Genomic DNA, 18,164 nt, shown 5'->3' with positions numbered 1-18,164 from the left:
AAAAGGATTCAGGGAGCTTGGAGGCTACTCTAGGACTTGAGACCTAAGAAAGGTCTAGGCCAGCTCTTGACCAGGTCAAAACAAAATGGCAAATGAAGTCATGGAAGTCACAGTGAATATAGAACTACTCCTGATGTGGGGAAAGAACTAAGACAAGTTGCTCTACTCAACAGTGGACTTTAGCAGGGACATGGAAGGGACAAGGCAGGGGGCTGAGGCAACGACAAGGTTGCCAAAAGGGAAAGAAGGGGGAGAGGGCAGACTCCCGGGGCATAATCTCTTCCAGCAAATAGAAGAGGAGGAAATACTCCCTGATTCATTTTATGAAACAGGTATTACTCTGATACCAAACCAGACAAAGTACAAAAGAAAAAATTACAACTACAGCCAATATCCCTCATGAATGTAAACACAAAATCCCTTAATGAAATATTAGTATATAGAATTCATAAATATATTTTTTAAATTATATGTTATGACCAAGTGGAGTATAATCCAGGGATGCAAGAATAGTTCAATATTTTTAAAAAATCAATGTAATCCACCATACTAGCAGGCTAAAACATATGACATGACCATATCAATCAATGCAGAAAAAGCATTTGATAAATTTCAATACCCATTCATGACTTTAAAATTTTTTTTAAATTCGGAAAAATAGGAAATAAGGTGAACTTCCTCAACTTGATAAAGTACACCTACAAAAAACCTACAGCTAATATTATACTTAATGGTTAAATATTGAATGTTTTCTCCCTGAGATCAGGAACAAACGAGAATATCCACTCTCATAGCTCTTATTCAACATAGTGCTGGAAGTTCTGATCAACGAAATCAGGCATGAAAAGGAAAAAAAAGACAGAGAGATCAGAAAGGAAGAGATAAAATTGTCTCTGTTTACAGATGACATAATGATTGTCTACACAGAAAATCCCAAGGAACCCAAAATAAATTCTGGGAACTAATAAGTGAATTCAGCAAGATAAATATACAAAAATCAATTGTATTTCTCTATAGTAGCAGTGAACATATGGACACCAAAAATTAAAAGTACGATACCACTTATAAACAATACATAGGGGTAAGTACAACAAAACATGTTCCGACTCATATGCTATAAACTATACAAAACTGAAGAAAGAAATCAAACATCTTAATAAATGGAGAGAAATGCCATATTGATGGATTAGAAGACTGAACACAATAAAAATGTCAATTTCCTCCAAATTGATATACAGTTTTAATGCGATTCCTAGCAAAATGTCAGCAAGTTTTTAAAAAAATATAGACAAGATTATTCTAAAATTTATATGAAAATGCAAAGGAACTGGAACTAAAACAATTTTGAAAAAGAGGAATAAAATGGGAGGAATCATTCTACTCATTTCAGGACTTACTATATAGCTACAGTACTAAAGACTGTATGGTACTAGTGGAGGAATAAACACATAGATCAATAAAACAGAATAGAGAATCCAGAAATAAACTCACACAAATATGCCCAACTGGTTTTTGACAAAGGTGAAAAGGAGGAAAGATAGCCTTTTTAACAAATGGCACTGGAGAAACAGGATATCCACAGGCAAAAAAAAAAAAAGAACCTCGAGCTAAGTCTTATACCTTATATAAAAATTAACTTAAAATAGATCACAAACTTAAATATCAAATGTAAAACTAAAAAATTGTTAGGAAAAAACAAGAGAAAATCTTTGAGATCTAGAGTCTAGGCAAAGAGTTCTCAGACTTAACACCAAAACATAGATCCTAAAAGGAATTAATTATAATTAAAATTAAAGTCATAAAATGATAAATTCAAAATCAAAAACTTTTGCTTTGCAAAAGATCCTGTTAAAAGGGTGAAAAGACAAGCTAAAGAGTGGGAGAAAATGTTTGCAAACTACTTACCCAACAAAGGACTAGTATCTAGAATATTTTAAAACTCTCAAAACTCAGCAACAAAAAAGGAAGCAATTCAATTAGAATATGGGCTAAAGACACGAAGAGACATTTCATAGAGAAAGATATAGAGGTGGCAAAGAAAGCCCATGAAAAGATGTTCAACCTTATTAGCTATTAGGGGAATGCAAATTAAGACCACCATGAGATATCACTACACCCCCATCACGATGGTAAAAATTAAAAATAGTGAGAACACTAAATGCTGGTGAAGATGCAGAAAAACTGGATCACTCGTACGTATTTGATGGGAATGTTACAGCCACTCTGAAAAAGTTTGCCAATTTCTTTAAAAACTAAATATGCAATTACCATATGACCCAAAAATTGCACTTCTGGGCATTTATCCCAGGGAAATAAAAACTTATTTTCACACAAAAACCTATATCAAATTTAATTTTAAAATATTTCATTGCCTTCTCAAGATTTACACAGACGTATAAAAGCAGACACAGGACAAAATCTCTGTCCAGTCTCCTGCCTTGTCACCACCTCTCTGTTCATTATATCTGGAATGGCATGTAAGTTTTGTCTTCATCTGATGGATAATGGATGCTTGCAATTCTGTGATGAAAAGGATTCTAAGGCCTTAGAATGCCAAGGTTGGCAGGAAAAGTTTTCACAATTAATTAGTGTTGTCTGCCATGACTATAACCAGTAAGAATGGCAATATACAAGCTTAATATTTGCCAGTTGTAAATTGAAATATGTTGCCTCACCAATCATAGAATACTAAATAAAACCAGAATAGGTATTAGCAATAACCAAGTAGATAACTCTTTTATTGTACTGATGTGGAAACCAAAGAAGTAAAATAAGAGAGAGCCAGACCCCAAGTTTATTATCTGACCTCCTCCATTTTACCAAGTCCAGCCTTGCTTCCAGTGGTAACTGAGTAGATATTTCAAGTCCATGAGTTCTCTCTTTGTGTGGAAGGGATTTTACTTCTGTGGTTATTTCTCACAAACAGCTTCTTGATGCTGGAATTGTCCTAGGAAAAGGGGGAGAGCATTCTAGAAAAGAAAATATCCAACTCCAAAAATTTGAAACAGAATCTCTTTCATATTCATCATCTTGCTAGTCAGGCTAAAGTTTTCAGAGACTATCTGGCCTTATTTTAAGAAGTACAAGTGTTCTCCTCTCATATTTGGGGAAGTGGTAGAGTAGAGACATGTAAAAATGCGATGCTGGTACCTTCAAGCCCTTTGCCTGTGAAAACCTGATCACGGCATCATGCTGGGAATTTACAGAGGTCTTTTCAGGCTTCCAGAAATAGCAGGTTCCATCTTCCCTGTTAGTTCCTTTGCCTGCTAATATCAAAGAGATCACTAAACTAAACTCCATGAATAAATGGAATCAAGTTAAGGTGTTCAGATTTTGACTTTTATGTTTTAAAAGAGGGAAAGAAGACGGCTACATAAACCCTTTGCCCCTGAGAACAAGCTGTGCTAAGAGATCTGAACTCATTACTGGCTGCTTTGGTTCCATGTGCCCTGAGACCTACAGAAACTCTGTCTGAAGCCTCGCTACAACCTCCCCAAGTAACTACGTAGTGACGGTTAATGAATATGCAAGAATTTGAGGATCAGGCTGGGGTGAGCAGGCCTGACATTTGATCTTTTGAGTGAAACTCAGGATAACAGCTCTCAGTGTGCTTTCTGAAAGCCTCCCATGGCCCTTACTGCTGCCAGCCTCCCACCTTATCTGCAGGCACCGAAAGCTTCAAATTACAGCAGCTAATCAGATGAAAGCAGAAATGCATCCTTCTAATGGAGGGAGAGGTTAATGCCCTGACCTTTTTCCTTCACTGGCAGAGGCAAAACAAAAACACAGATGAAGGTTGTCTTGCAGAAAAGCAGATGAGCTCTGCTTCAGAGCCCCCAGAGTGGATGTTCCAGCTAAAATCTAAGACGTTTTACAGACTACAGACACACATCAAAAGGACAGAAAGCAACCCAAGATAGCAGTTACCAAATTATCCCGGAGACAATATGCAAATCCTTTACTCAGTAAAAGTGATCAGTAGAATTTACTACCATACATAGGTAAGTTACTTTGCACCTAAAATTAATTTCATTTATGGCCTGGTTTTATGATATTTTTATATCTTTGACACCCTATATGGGCCCCAGGAATAAACAGAGCTGAAAAATAAGAAGCATCGAAATAAAGATTTAATGTGAAATGTGCAATTGTCTAATGCAATAGGGACTCATAATTTAGCCAAAAGAGTATATTTTTCTTGAGTATTCTGTAGCACCAACAGATTTCTTCTGGACTAATACAGTTTGTATTAAAAACATATTTGCCATTGATTCAGGAAAGAATACTCTTCTGACATCAACCTATTTGATCGAAAGGGGTGCAGTTAAAAATGTCTATGCGGTAATTTCATCTTTTTATTAAGTTACTCTGCAGAGCAATGTTACCATAGGGTGATTGAGACACTAAAATTCAAAGAGACTTGAGAACGAGATAAATTGGATTTATATCATCTGAAAGATAAGTCTGAGATCAAGGTTCTGGGTGATTTTCTTCTGACAATCACCATGTGTGGTATATTTTAATGTGTTTTTATACTCCATTTTCGAGGGATGAAATATTTGAGCGCCTGAAGGAAGTATCATCCTGATGGCAGGGGGAACAGTGGGGAGTGAAAAGAGGAAAGATGATAGTAATCAGGCAAGTACAGAACTTGGTATCTAATACACTTTTAAATAATAGCCTACCACTCAGTGCGAGGGAAAGAAAAAGAGACAACTGTGTGAGAGGCACTCAAGATGCCTAAGAGTGGGCTAAATTTCCTCTCTGGAGTACTCACCTTATTGTTTTGGATAAACTTCTAGATCAATAGAGGCCCATGATGTTCTGTCATCTGAGAGTTTGGTTCACAGTGTCAAACCGACAAACCCATCTCTTAACCTCCAGTGAAAAGCGGAGCCTTGGGCTATACACGGCACAAGTGACCAACGTGGAACAGACGCGACATTCAGACGACAAGAAGAATACACCAATTCCATGACCAAAAAAGTGCTGCTTGTCCGTTTTATTTTGTCAGCTAAGGGATCTCTAAGTACATGCTTTGGAACAATTCTGTTTCTTTAAAAAGTATATTGCAGGGCTTCCCTGGTGGCGCAGTGGTTGAGAGTCCGCCTGCCGATGCAGGGGACACGGGTTCGTGCCCCGGTCCGGGAGGATCCCACGTGCCGCGGAGCGGCTGGGCCCGTGAGTCAGGGCCGCTGGGCCTGCGCATCCGGAGCCTGTGCCCCGCAACGGGAGAGGCCACAGCGGTGAGAGGCCCGCATACCGCAAAAACAACAACAACAACAAAAAAAAACACCATCTGACCTTCAAGAGACTTAGTCTGCAGGAGACAAACATGTAAACAGATCATTAAAGTGGCTATACAGTAAGTCCTCTTAGAGACATTGCAGGATCAGTTTTTCCCATCTCACTTTTCTCCTCCTGATCTCAGGTGCACACCAGACAAGGATGAGAGGAGGGAACAGGAGACACATGGTATTTTAGCAGGACAATCTACAGGACATGCCTATGGGATTGCAGATGCTACATCGTCCAGAATATCAGGGAAGCCTCCTTCCCTCCACCTGGGGCGGCATCCAGCAGAGGGCTTAGCAGTGCGAGGAGACTCACCTGCAGGGAGAAGCAGACTCTGAGTGGGCAACAAAAAGTAAACGTGCTAAGTCTCAGACCAGTTGAGACAGACCAGAGAAGGAGAAGTTAATGAACTGTGGCAGGAGCGACTCCCAAAGCCTACCTCCTCATTGAAACTCTTAAATGAGCTAGAAGGTAGATCCCCAAATCAAAAACTCTTCAATGTTCTTCCTCGTTCCCTGTGGGTATGGGGCTGTGGACACATGTTAAGTATGTACCCGTGAGCTTACCCTGTCAACTGTCAAGACCATTTGGGGAATGGGTTGTCCTGTTCCTTCCTTCTCTACACTGGAGTATAATCTTGGTGATTACAAAGGAGAAATATACAATGTGTAATGAAGGAAAAGAAGAGAAAATAATAATAGTCTTTGAGGGTACTAGGGAAGGCTTCACTGAGGAAATCATTTGAGCTGAGTCTTGAAGCATAAATAGGGATTCATCAAACTGATATTCCGAGCAGAGGAAATAAGAGTGTATACAAAGATGCAGAGGTCTGAAGAAAGCATGGAGTGTTCAGGCAATGTACAGTTAGTTTGGTACAGCAGAGCACAGGGGCATGCTAATAAACGGGGAAGATGTAAGAGGTGAGCTTAGAAAGTCAGGGAAGGGCTGTTTCAGAAGAGTCTTTATCCCAGAGGGAATGTGTGGTTATTAAAGGATATTAAGCTAGGGAGTGTCTGATTTACAAGAGGAAGGTTTTTGTTGAAAGAAAGGTTCCAAAGTGAGCAGACTACAAAGTCAACACCATGTAAATAAATTGGGGAAAGGCTATGCAAAGGTCTTTGAGCTGCAAGGTCGAAGGATGTGGGGCGTTACCTTGGAAGAGACCCACGGAGCTCCTGAACTTGGTGGGACTAGACTGTGGTTGGTGAGGTCCTACACAAAACAGTGGCAGAAGGAAGGAACTGATATGAATACATTAAAAGAGTAGATTGCTAAATAGGATGGGTCACATGGAGAGAGAGGATGGTCGGATGTGTAGTTTTAGAGATTTGACAGACCAATCTATGGAGAAAGATCTCGATTTCCATCTCGTTAAGGTCAAGGGGCCTGGGTTGAATCTAACTCAAGTTTCCCAGTGGGTAGTTGAACATACACTTTGATCATGATTAGAAGCGTGGCTTTGAGGAGAAAAAAATGTTTGATGTCAGAAGACAGATCCCTGATTATCTAGGGCCAGGAATGGGGGAGTATTTACTAGAAAGGGGAACAAGGGGTCTTACTGGGGTGATATACATGTTCTACATCTTGACTGTGGTGGAGGATACACAGCTGTACACATTTGAAAAAAACTTACTGAACTTGAGATGGGTACACTGTAGTTTATGTGATTATAATGCAGTAAAAGTTCATTTTTTAAGACGTTTTGTCTTAAGTATACGAATGATAGTTGAAAATGCGAAGTGGACAAGATAGATGAGAAAAGTTATGGAGATAAGAAGAGGATGGAGGCAAGAACTGTATCACAGGGGTAGGAGAGGAAAACTCGCAAAATCACCAGCTAGTGTTTAGTGTTTAGCCATGAAACAGAATAGTACCATCTTACAGCTCTTTGCAGGGGACTTCCCCGGTGGCCTGGTGGCTAAGACTCCACGCTCCCAATGCAGGGAGCCCAAGTTCGATCCCTAGTCAGGGAACTAGATCCCGCATGCCGCAACTGAAGATGGTACACGCAGCAACGAAGATCCCACGTGCCACAACTATGACCTGTCGCAGCCAAATAAATATTTAAAAAATAAAAATAAAAAAGCTCTTTGGGGGCTTATATGTCATCTAGTTCTACTTCATTTTACATATGAAGGAACTGGGATTCATACTGAGGTAAAATGCTTTGCTCAAGGTCACAAAGGTAGTTAATAGCAAAGGCAACACTAGTTCCAAGCCAGGACCCCTGAGCCTGGGATGGCTCCGTCCTGGACTACTTCATCAGTGGGACTCAAATGTAAAAGGACACCCTACACCACAAAAAAGAGGTCCCACTGGTGTCCCACTGGAGTTGAGCCATATATTTCCTCCTCTTAGTTACTGCTTTCTTGTGCAGGGCTCATCAAAGAGCCATGTGACCCTAAGAGCTTGCAGAAAGCTTCAGAAGACAAACCCACCTTCCACTATCTGAGGTTTTGGAAGTGAAAGGAATACGGTTAGATCTAGACGTGCACCACCATGACTGAAAACAGAGGAGGCATTTTTTTCATCACACAGATATCTACCTACAAAGCAGGGGTTTGGGTTTTGTTTTGTTTTCCTGGGATGACACATCTCTGCACATTGCACAGGCACTTTCTGACAAATCAAATAAATGAACATGTCACGAGTCAGTGAAAATTAAGAAAGAGGAGGAGGTGTAGAGAAGGTATTGAACAATTTATCAAGCCAAACACAACCTTTCCGTTTTTATTTTCTTTTATGTTTCTTCAAAAAATGAACTCACATAAGTGTACTTTTGTTTATAATAAGAAAAGAGACCAAATGTTGACTTCCTTGGTGAGTATTGAACAGATGGAGCCAGAAGCATCGAGGGGAGAGGAAATGGAGACAAATACGGTTGTCATGGTTTCTTTGAGATGCAGTAAACGAAGGGACCCAAATGGACAATGAAAGCCCCCACTGGGTAAAACCACGTCACTCCTTTCTTTTTAGGTAATTGCCAAGCTCACTTGGAAGGTCTGAAGTCCATGGGAGATGAGAAAACAGCAATGCTGTCACTCACCCCTGGCTATTCTCAAATTACTTACCCTGGCACCATCCTATCCTCCCATATAACAGACATCAAACAATTAATGACTACCTCAGATTAATCTGTTACCCCAGTGCGCAGTGCCCTGCAGAAATATGTGACACATGTAAACACAAGATGTGAGGGAAGCTGGGCACTGCCCGAGACCAAGTTCTCTGTTTCACTGGGAAGCAGCAAGTATATATGCGAAGAACAGCATTGTGAAAGATCTGTAAATCCTGGTGACACTTCAAGGTCCCTGTCTTGGTGTCACTTTCCAGTGCTCTCCAAATTAACCCAAACCCACCTCCACTGTATTCCAGGTAATATGTAGATTGGACGAGAGCTTGATATACCTGTATTACCCAATCATGTCCCCATAATTTGTTTATGGGGGTGCTGGAAAGGAGAGAATGGGAGTAGAGAGGGACCCCTTCTCAACAGCTTTTCTGAGGGTCAAATTGAAGTCCAGCACAATGAAGACTGTCTCTACGTGATGGAGAACAGGCGAACGTCGGAAACATTCAAATGTTTGGCTGAACTCACGTGTTTTGTCTGGAGGTTCTGATCAGGTTGATACAAGGTCTTTTCCAAGGTCATCGTAGAGGCTGCCAGCGCTGAGATCAGACTGTTTCAACCCCGAGTTCTACAGCAGTCCCCGTCCGGTGCCTGCCAGAACGGATTCTTCCCAGTCCACACAAGATTAGGGGTTGTTTTCTCCTTGTTCTCCATGCCCTTCGTGAATGACCCTCTAGTTTGTTACGGACTAGTGCAACATGAGCAGAGAGGTCCTGTGTCGAGGGGAGGAACGTGGCTGTGTTTAGGAAACACTGGTTCTGGGGTGCTGGGTGGTGATACGCCGGGCACCCGAGCCAGCTGCAGACAGAAGGAGGAAGGGGGGCTCACCTTGGCTTGGCTGCATGTCCTCAGAAGCCAAGAAGAGCAATTTTTAGGCTGTTGAAATGTATCTCTCTCGTGAGTCAGTCCCCAAAGCCCAAAGCCTGCAACATCTCATTTCCTCTTTGGGGATTTCCTGAAATCAAAACGGAGATGTTGGCCTCTGTAAAGAAACCTGTAGGAAGACTCTTCTCTGGAACTAGGACCGTGTGTCTCAGCTTCAGTGTACAATTTGGCCTCACCAGCTTGAGGCTCTTTTTCCATCTCCTCTGGAAGTGCATGTCCCACACCTCTCCTTCATTGCCCATACCCTCTGCTCCTGGTCACTGGCACTGCCCCTCAGTTTTTGAAAATGCAAAAGCCTCTTATTATGAAGTTTATTTGGAGGTATTGCTTTTCCAAAAGAGGGGGGCAGAATATGAATTTGGGGGAACCACATTATCCCCTATAATTGCAAAACTGAAGGAAAGTTTGGATAAGCATCAAATTTGAAAGAACACAGCCTTGATGAATGGTATCTTTGTTTCTTAGATCCGGAACTTGTGTGGGGAGGGTGGAAATGGGTATAATAAGTAGGCCATAGGAAATGACATCATACACTCTTTTCTTTCACCCTTAAAGCTGGTGTTCCATAACCATGATCATGGTTTACTAGAGTGTCACTTCCAAGATCCAAACATTTTTTTTTTTCTGAGTTCTTGTTGTTCACACAAATACATCATCATTACTTCACAAGTCCTTTGTGAGCTTTGCTCTGCCAGCTCTCACAATGGGGAAGAAGGACTTGTGTCTACAGAATTGCGTGAGCTTCTGCAAACAAGCAGGCGCAATACTAGCAAACGGAGACCTTCCCAAAGATGGGAGTATGTCTAAGGCCAATGTATGGGCTTTCCCAAGTGTTTCCCTTCCCCATATATACAAACCAAATTACTTATAATTCCAATATCACGAGAAAGCTTCTGAAGAAGAAACAGACTGACTTATAAGCATGACACAAACTCCCCTCCACTAGTAAAGAATTTCATACCTATTTTAAAGGCTATAAGGGAAGAACTAGATTTTTCCCTATCAGTGGGGATAGGGACATGTTTTTTTCAGAGGTACGGTAAAGAACTGCAGCCACCTCTTTCTCTCCCCACGGGAGAAAACGGAGTGTGGCGGAAAGAACGTGAACAAAGAAAACAATCTTGGGTTTGAAATTCGGATCTGTCATTAATGAGTGATATGGTATTGCATAAGCTATGTACATAATTACTGTGTCCTGCTTCCCCATCTTAGGTGAAGTAAAATACAGTTCTTTTAATATGAGCTTCCACATTCCCTATCTCAAAAAGGATTTTTTCTCAAGGGAACGCTCCTACACTGTTGGTGCAGCCACTATGGAAAACAGTATGGAGGTTCCTCAAAAAACTAAAAACAGAGCTACCATATGATCCAGCACTCCCACTCCTGGGCATATATCTAGAGAAAACCATTAATTCGAAAAGATACATGCACCCCAATGTTCACACCAGCACTACTCACGATAGCCAAGACACGGAAGCAACCGAAACGTCAATCAACAGATGAATGGATGAAGATGTGGTACATATATACAATGGAATACTACTCAGTCATAAAAAAGAATGAAATAATGCCATTTGCAGCAACATGGATGGACCTAGAGATTATCATACTAAGTGAAGTAAATCAGACAGAGAAAGACAAATACCATATGATACCACTTATACGTGGAATCTCAAATATGACACAAATGAACCTATCTACAAAACAGAAACAGACTCACAGACGTACAGAACAGACTTGTGGCTGCCAAGGAGGAGGGAGTGGGGGAGAGATGGATTGGGAGTTTGGGATAAGCAGATGCAAACTATTATATATAGAATGGATAAACAAAAAGGTCCTACTGTATAGCACAGGGAACTATATTCAATATCCTGTGATAAACCATAATGGAAAAGAATATGAAAAAGAATATATATGTATAACTGAATCACTTTGCTGTACGGCAGAAATTAACACAACATTGCAAACCAACTGTACTTCGATTAAAAAAAAAAGATTATAAAAATCCATTTTCAATGGCATCCCTAGAGTTACTGCAAAAATAAACAAATTATGGAGAGGGTGTCAGAGCAGATGTGTTTCATTTTCTTATTTCTGCTTCGTCACCTCCAGGCTAAAGACATACACTGAAGTTGGGATTTTAGACCGTAAAAACAGGAAGTAGAAGACATCTGGGATTATACTTTACTACCTAAAGATGTTCATCTAAGTGACCTGCATTCTCTCAGACTAGCAGATAATATTATTTCACTGGTGAAATGAGTCTTCTTATTAATGGTGTGTGAGCTATATACACGATGACTGAATGTGGCTTGTAAGATAAAACTTTTTCAGGTGCTGCAACTAAGTGAATATTGACTCGCCCCAGCCCCTGTACTGAAGGTGAACAGATGGAGTTTAGCCACACAGCAGGACGGCTTGCCCGGCGAGCACACCATTGTTATGGCCATTCCCAAGTCAGTTCTTATTCTTGCCGGAAATCACATGACATTGACAGGAGAAATGTCTCCTCTTCTGGGGAACAGGAATAAAACAATAGAGTAAAAAATGAAAAGAACAGAGAAAGAATTTGCTTTCAGACTTGCCAACTCACTCTGAATCTGAACTTTCAGTACTTTTAACCATCTTGTCAATATAGCACATCTAATACACTCTATCAATATAATCCACTTATATCATATCTCATGCTTCAAATAGAGTAGTAGAAATTCAGGAAGTAAATTCCATCTCAAGGGGCTCTTACAGAATAAAGAAACAAAACCTTCCTGGAAGTGGTTTGTATTTTGCTAAGGCGTTTCCATATTCATTCCCATACCAGAATTAACACAGAAGCTCTATGGTGGCAGGGGTTTTGTCAGTTTCACTCACTACTATAGCCTCTTGGCCCAGAATAATTCCTGGCACATATTAAGTGCTCAATAAAAAATTATTGAGTAAATTAATAAATTCCAGGCAGCCTGACATTCTGAGTGACCCAAATAATGATAATTTCCTTGATAATATTTTAAAAATAATTCTCTTGTTCTTGAATACATTTTTTCCTTGTTTCCCTAGTGAAAAAAACCAAAGGCTTCTTTTCCTTCATGGAAAGTTCTGATTACCTTTTACCTTACCCCAATTTTCAAGTGATCGATAATTTTAAAAATATCCACTAGAAACTCCATTTTCCCTTATGGAACACTTCAACCAAAAAAACTAATTTAAAACAAATGCTCTCTCTCTCTAGTATACAACACTATTTCTTCCTTCCTTCAAATTATAAAAACAAACTAATAAACTAAAAACTCCTGGCCTTTCTCAGCTTCTGAGATGGCCCACACTCTATCTGTGGAGTGTGTTTCTCTCTAAATAAATCCACTTCTTACCTAAAAAAAATAAAAATAAAAATTCCTTTACACGTCATCACCTCTGTTTCCATTCAATGTCAAAAGTAACATTTGTTAGTCTCATCAGGAAAGTCTCAAGAATCAGGAGGTTGTCAAGTTCGAAGTGGTGGAAATTAGTTTTCCAAAATTTTAATTTTCATTTGAAAGCTGAAATTTTATCATTGGCAACAAAGTCTATTGGTTCTCTTAAAGTGACAGGCTCACTACATTTCCATGAAGATGACTGACAAAAACCCATCACTGAACAACCCACAGTTTGCCAGACACTCTTTTGAGCAAAAATGGTTTTCCAGGGAAAAGTTTAGCTCACAACTCTAACAATCACACAGTGCTTTTCTTTGAGATTCCCATTGTGCTTTGGTGTGCAGCAGACATGCCTTATATATACGCCCCATTTTATCACATAGAATATTAAAAAGACATGTACTCGAAGGTCAAGGTTTTATAAAGTTAGTCATTTTTATTACTTCATCAAGGACATCATTAAGTAAACTGGCTTTATTTTTCTGTGAGTGTGACTCACCAGATGAGTCTGCAGTCACGTTTACTCTGTATACATACGAAGCGATCTATGTGAGGCTCATTCCAAAGGCTCCTGGGATACTGCCCTTGCCTTAAAACCATTAACGGCACCAGCTACCTACACTGATAGTCTCTAAAATCTTTAATTACCTACTCAATCAGTGTTTTTTTTAATTAAGGAGTTTGTGATAGTAAAATTCCAAGTATTCCTAATGGCCTATTGGGGCTGGTTGTATAACCTCCTCCGGGGAGCAAAGCTGGATGATGAAGTAAGTCATGGTCTGCAATGGGAAATAAAATAGGGAACAAATTTTTGACTTAATGTCCACAATTCTCCTGGAGACATTGATCAACGTTCAGTCCTGATTCATTTCAGAAGCTTCAAGAGACAAAGAGCTGAACGGCGCATGTCACTGGCTCCAGGGGGATACCGCAGAGCAAGGGTAGTTATCAGGGAAGAAGCCCAGAAAGGTGAAAGGAGGTCTCTGTTGATCATGATAGGTCATACCCTCCTGGGGATACAGTCCACCTCTGACTGATCCCAGGCTTGGCAGTTAAGCCCACTGAGTTGAGAGGACAAAAATCATGGAGGGTCACTCCTGCTCCTTCTCACACCTTGCATCCTGCCCAAGTCCTTAATAATCCCCCTTCCACCAGCACCAACGGGGTCACTAATTTAATGGGTTGGGCCCAGGATATTGATGAGGTCACATTTACTAGTCAGAGAGGTTACTATGACTTAAAAGGGAGCTCTCATGCAACGCACCCCATATTCTTGCATCCATAGCAAGTGGAGAGCAAAGAGGGCTTGTCTCCTAAGAGGTTTCCCCCTCTTTTATTCCTGTTTTGATCCTTGGTTAATGAGGAAGCAGGGTGAGGACCTACAGACTTTCTCTCCTTTCTCTTGGCACATTGAACAGGCTGGTCCTAAGACTGAGAATTGCGAAACAGAAAGGCCATAAAAGATGCTCCTTAGGCTTCAAATCTAAATTATATGTTCAAATCCAGCTTTTACCAGAGTTCATTGCACTGGGTTTATTTGGGTTTGCACAGCTACTATAAAGAGGTTGCTGAGTTTCATTATGCTCTTGGGAACTTTGTGTAAAACTCCATCTGAAATCCCATGGAAGGGAGAGACAGTTATAGCACAATTCAAGCCTTCCTCTGTCCCTGGTTTTAATACCATCCGTGTATCACAATGCCCCTCACACCTTTCTCCATTGTCCTGCTTGTATCTGCTACAGCGCCTACCACAATGCCCATCTCATAACAATAAATATGTTTGAAACAACTAAACAAAGAATAAAAGGGTACCATCCCTGGTCCGACCATTAGTCATTCCCTTTTCCTGAACCAATCTCAACCCGGGTCTTCACAAACAGAAGGGTGATGGCCACAGATAGCTGGAACAACTACAGCTCGCATTTACTGAGAGAAGTATGAACACAAGCTTACTTAATCATCACAACAACCTCACAGGGAGCAAACATGACACATGAACAAGATACAGCTTTAAAAGGTCGAATAACTTGACCAAGGTAATAAAGATGGTACATCAAAGAGTAGGGACTAAAATCAGGTCTTTCTCATTCCAGTCACAGCTCATAATTCTATATTCCCTCTGAGTTCCTAAAGCATTTTCATTCCTGTAATCAGAAGGAAATAAAGATATATGTTGACATTAGAATTATGCGGTAAAGAAATTATTATCTAAGATATTACATAACGACAACAACAACAAAAATGGAAACAGAGGAAAGAAATTTCTGAAAGAAGGGCGAAAAAATTCTTTGTAAAATATTCAAGATTGCAAAGGTACTTGAAACATAAACTGACTACCTTTATTTGTGGCCTGTGGGCTTCTATACTGTTTACTTTGAAGATTCTAAGAAAGACATATGTCATTTATACAGAGTTATACTCTCCTGACTTTAGATAATCAACATTATTCATTGAAAATTAACTTTACACTGGATTCCCCTAAGGAACTGTTGTCTTTAGCAGGAATTATGTGCTACTAATAATTTTTAATGCACAATATTACAATGGGTATTTCAAATTTCAAGTTCAGGTCTGGACTGTGCTTAGATCCTTAAGGTGTTCTATTGATACTGAGCCATTCTCCTATGTGTAATACACAATGTTTGACCCTGAAAGAACCATGCTCATTTTTGCCTTTGTCTTTATTTCTGAGAAGTGCACAGAACACTGTATGCATTCAATCTGTTACTAATAATGATAATGACCTCAACTGATATTTTAGTTGCTAGAATCCAGTCCTTAAGAGCAACAAAGAAGCCAGTCAGCATTCAGATTCTGAAACATTATATTTGCTACGTGACCAAAGGTCAAAGTTGCCTCCATTTTCAGGTGAAGAAGTAAAGACTATTAACTAACATTAGTAATCATTTTCTTCAATATTCTGAAAAGGTTTCTGCCCACCTCGTCATACTGCTTTGAAAATCAGTCTTTGAGAAAATCCAAGTAAAGCGTACTGAAGCACTAAACAGAAAGCTGCACTGCAGGAAGTCCTTCACAGCCATGAGCCGTTCCACACAACAGCCTGTGAGGTAGGACACTTGCTGAGTCATATTTCAAAAATGGAGTCACTGAGGTAAAGAGAAAGGTGTCTTATGATGGGGTCAACACAGCTAAAATACACGGAGGGCCTTCCATGGAACTCCAAAAGCAGAGCTCCCGTTTTGCAGATAAGAATCACTCCATGACAGCAATTATCACAGATGAGAGGGCATTATCTTATTAATGAAAACCCTACTGCAAAAGACACATATGTTAAGCAAAAAATAATAATAAAGTCTCAAATCTATGGGTACTCACAGAGTTCCAAAGAATCCTTGGTTTATTTTCTTGAAATACACCTCACTTTTATTTTTAAATTTTTTACAATTTCTTTATTTTATTTTATTTATTTTTGGCTGCCTTGGGTCTTTGTTGCTGTGCACGGGCTTCCTCTAGTTGCGGCGAGCAGGGGCTACTCTTCATTGCAGTGAGCAGGCTTCTCATTGCAGTGGCTTCTCTTGTTGCGGAGCACGGGCTCTAGGCACATGGGCTTCAGTAGTTGTGGCATGCAGGCACAGTAGTTGTGGTTCGTGGGCAGTAGAGCACAGGCTCAGTAGTTGTGGCCCAAGGGCTTAGTTGCTCCGCAGCATGTGGGACCTTCCCGGACCAGGGCTCGAACCCGTGTCCCCTGCATTGGCAAGCGGATTCTTAATCACTGTGCCACCAGGGAAGGCCTTATACCTCATTTTTAATCCCATGAAATTCCCTCTCCTTTATCCTCTTCCTCCACAAAATTTTTATACCACATTAAATGAGCAATGATTTTATTTCACTAAATTTGCTCAGGGCTACATACTGTATACAGGTTTAGGGTGAATTTGATCGATGGATTCGTGAAGAAGAACCAAGCAGAACCAAAAAAACACATGAAATGTTGGGGTTTAAGACCTACATGCAGGGAATTCCCTGGTGGCGCAGTGGTTAAGAATCCGCCTTCCAATGCAGGGGACATGGGTTCGAGCCCTGGTCCAGGAAGATCCCACATGCTGCAGAGCAACTGAGCCCATGCGCCACAACTACTGAGCCTTCATGCCACAACTACTGAAGCCCGTGCTCCACAACAAGGGAAGCCACCGCAATGAGAAGCCCACACACCACAATGAAGAGTAGCCCCTGCTCGCCACAACTAGAGAAAGCCCACACGCAGCAATGAAGACCCAACGCAGCCAAAAATAAATTAATTAATTAAATAAGTTTAAAAAAAAAAAAGACCTACATGTAGCACATAAGAACTGGGGGGTATCTGCTTAAGGCATTTGTGAAGGAGAACTGAGTCTACTCGATAATGTCTCATCAGAGGCACAAATCATATCCTGGGCTTTTTTTAAGAGTGGGAGAAAAAAGAAAGAGAAGAAAAGAAACAAACAAATGGGTTTCCCTGGTGGCGCAGTGGTTGAGAGTCCGCCTGCCGATGCAGGGGACACGGGTTCGTGTCCCGGTCCGGGAAGATCCCACATGCCGCAGAGCGGCTAGGCCTGTAAGCCATGGCCACTGAGCCTGCACGTCCAGAGCCTGTGCTCCGCAACGGGAGAGGCCACAACAGTGAGAGGCCCGCGTATCGCAAAACAAAAAGAAACAGACAAATAAACCCATTTAAAATACAACTTAAAATCTGGCCTTTCCAATCCTTTCCGTTTTGATACTATCAGATAAAAGAGCAGAGAGATAAATAAATTCCTTTCCATCCCCAACACTACCCAATAAGTATGCTTCCTCCTTTAAAGGAGAGTGTGCTTCCCTTGAAAAACACAGTGGCTCTAACCTAGTTTGTTACTGTCCTAGTAAAAACACATACAAAATGAAGCTTCTTAAATTTTGATAATTAAAGAATGTTACACAGAAAAGAACTTCCAAGACCAGTCCAATCACTTCTTTTTAGGTACAAAAACTAAGGCCCAGGGAGGTTAAGAGATTTGTTCAAAATCATAGTTAGTTAATGGCAGAGCTGGGATGGAGAAGAACCCAGTCAGAGGGGAGAAACAATGTGACCCCTCTTGCTGCTAAAAGAATGTACTGGTTTCAGTCCTTATTTCTCTGGCACAGCCAGAAAGACAGCTACGTAAGGAAGAGATCACCCTTGGCAGGAACAGAAAGGCACTGGCCTGCGATACAAAGGCAGCTGGTGCCGAGAGGGTGCTTTCCTCAGTTTTCCCCTGATGCCACATCAGGGACATGAGCAGCCAGGACTCGTCCTGTCCTCTGGAGCTTACGTCTTTCCACAATAAAGAATATCAAAGCCGTCACACACTGGGTGGCAGCAGGCTTTAGTGTGATCTAGAAGCCACCCCACGCTCACAAGGAAAGAGAACGAGAGACAGTGTTTTCTCCTTGTCTTCCGAGAAGCTCCAGCAGAAGCTCCAGGTAAG

At 40.8% G+C, this 18,164-nt stretch overlaps 1 protein-coding gene across 3 annotated transcripts in view; it reads right to left on the bottom strand.

Annotated features, from left to right (window-relative positions):
* Window positions 1-8,079: 8,079 nt before the first annotated feature.
* POFUT3 (protein O-fucosyltransferase 3) overlaps window positions 8,080-18,164 on the bottom strand; it is a 101,317-nt gene continuing 91,232 nt past the window's right edge. For 2 of the 3 annotated variants that reach the window (XM_024765148.1, XM_024765147.1), the window contains exon 6: window positions 13,190-14,864. In XM_024765148.1, the coding sequence (XP_024620916.1) occupies window positions 14,774-14,864 (91 nt within the window). In that variant the 3' untranslated portion in view covers window positions 13,190-14,773. Of the gene's footprint in view, window positions 9,381-13,189; window positions 14,865-18,164 lie in introns of those variants that run through there. The other variant, XM_024765150.1, reaches the window with a different exon arrangement.

The sequence above is a fragment of the Neophocaena asiaeorientalis genome, unplaced genomic scaffold (genome assembly GCF_003031525.2).
Source record: "Neophocaena asiaeorientalis asiaeorientalis breed wild unplaced genomic scaffold, Neophocaena_asiaeorientalis_V1.1 scaffold14, whole genome shotgun sequence".
In the NCBI taxonomy this organism is placed as follows: Eukaryota; Metazoa; Chordata; class Mammalia; order Artiodactyla; family Phocoenidae; genus Neophocaena; species Neophocaena asiaeorientalis.
This window is presented reverse-complemented; position numbering and strand designations above follow the sequence as displayed.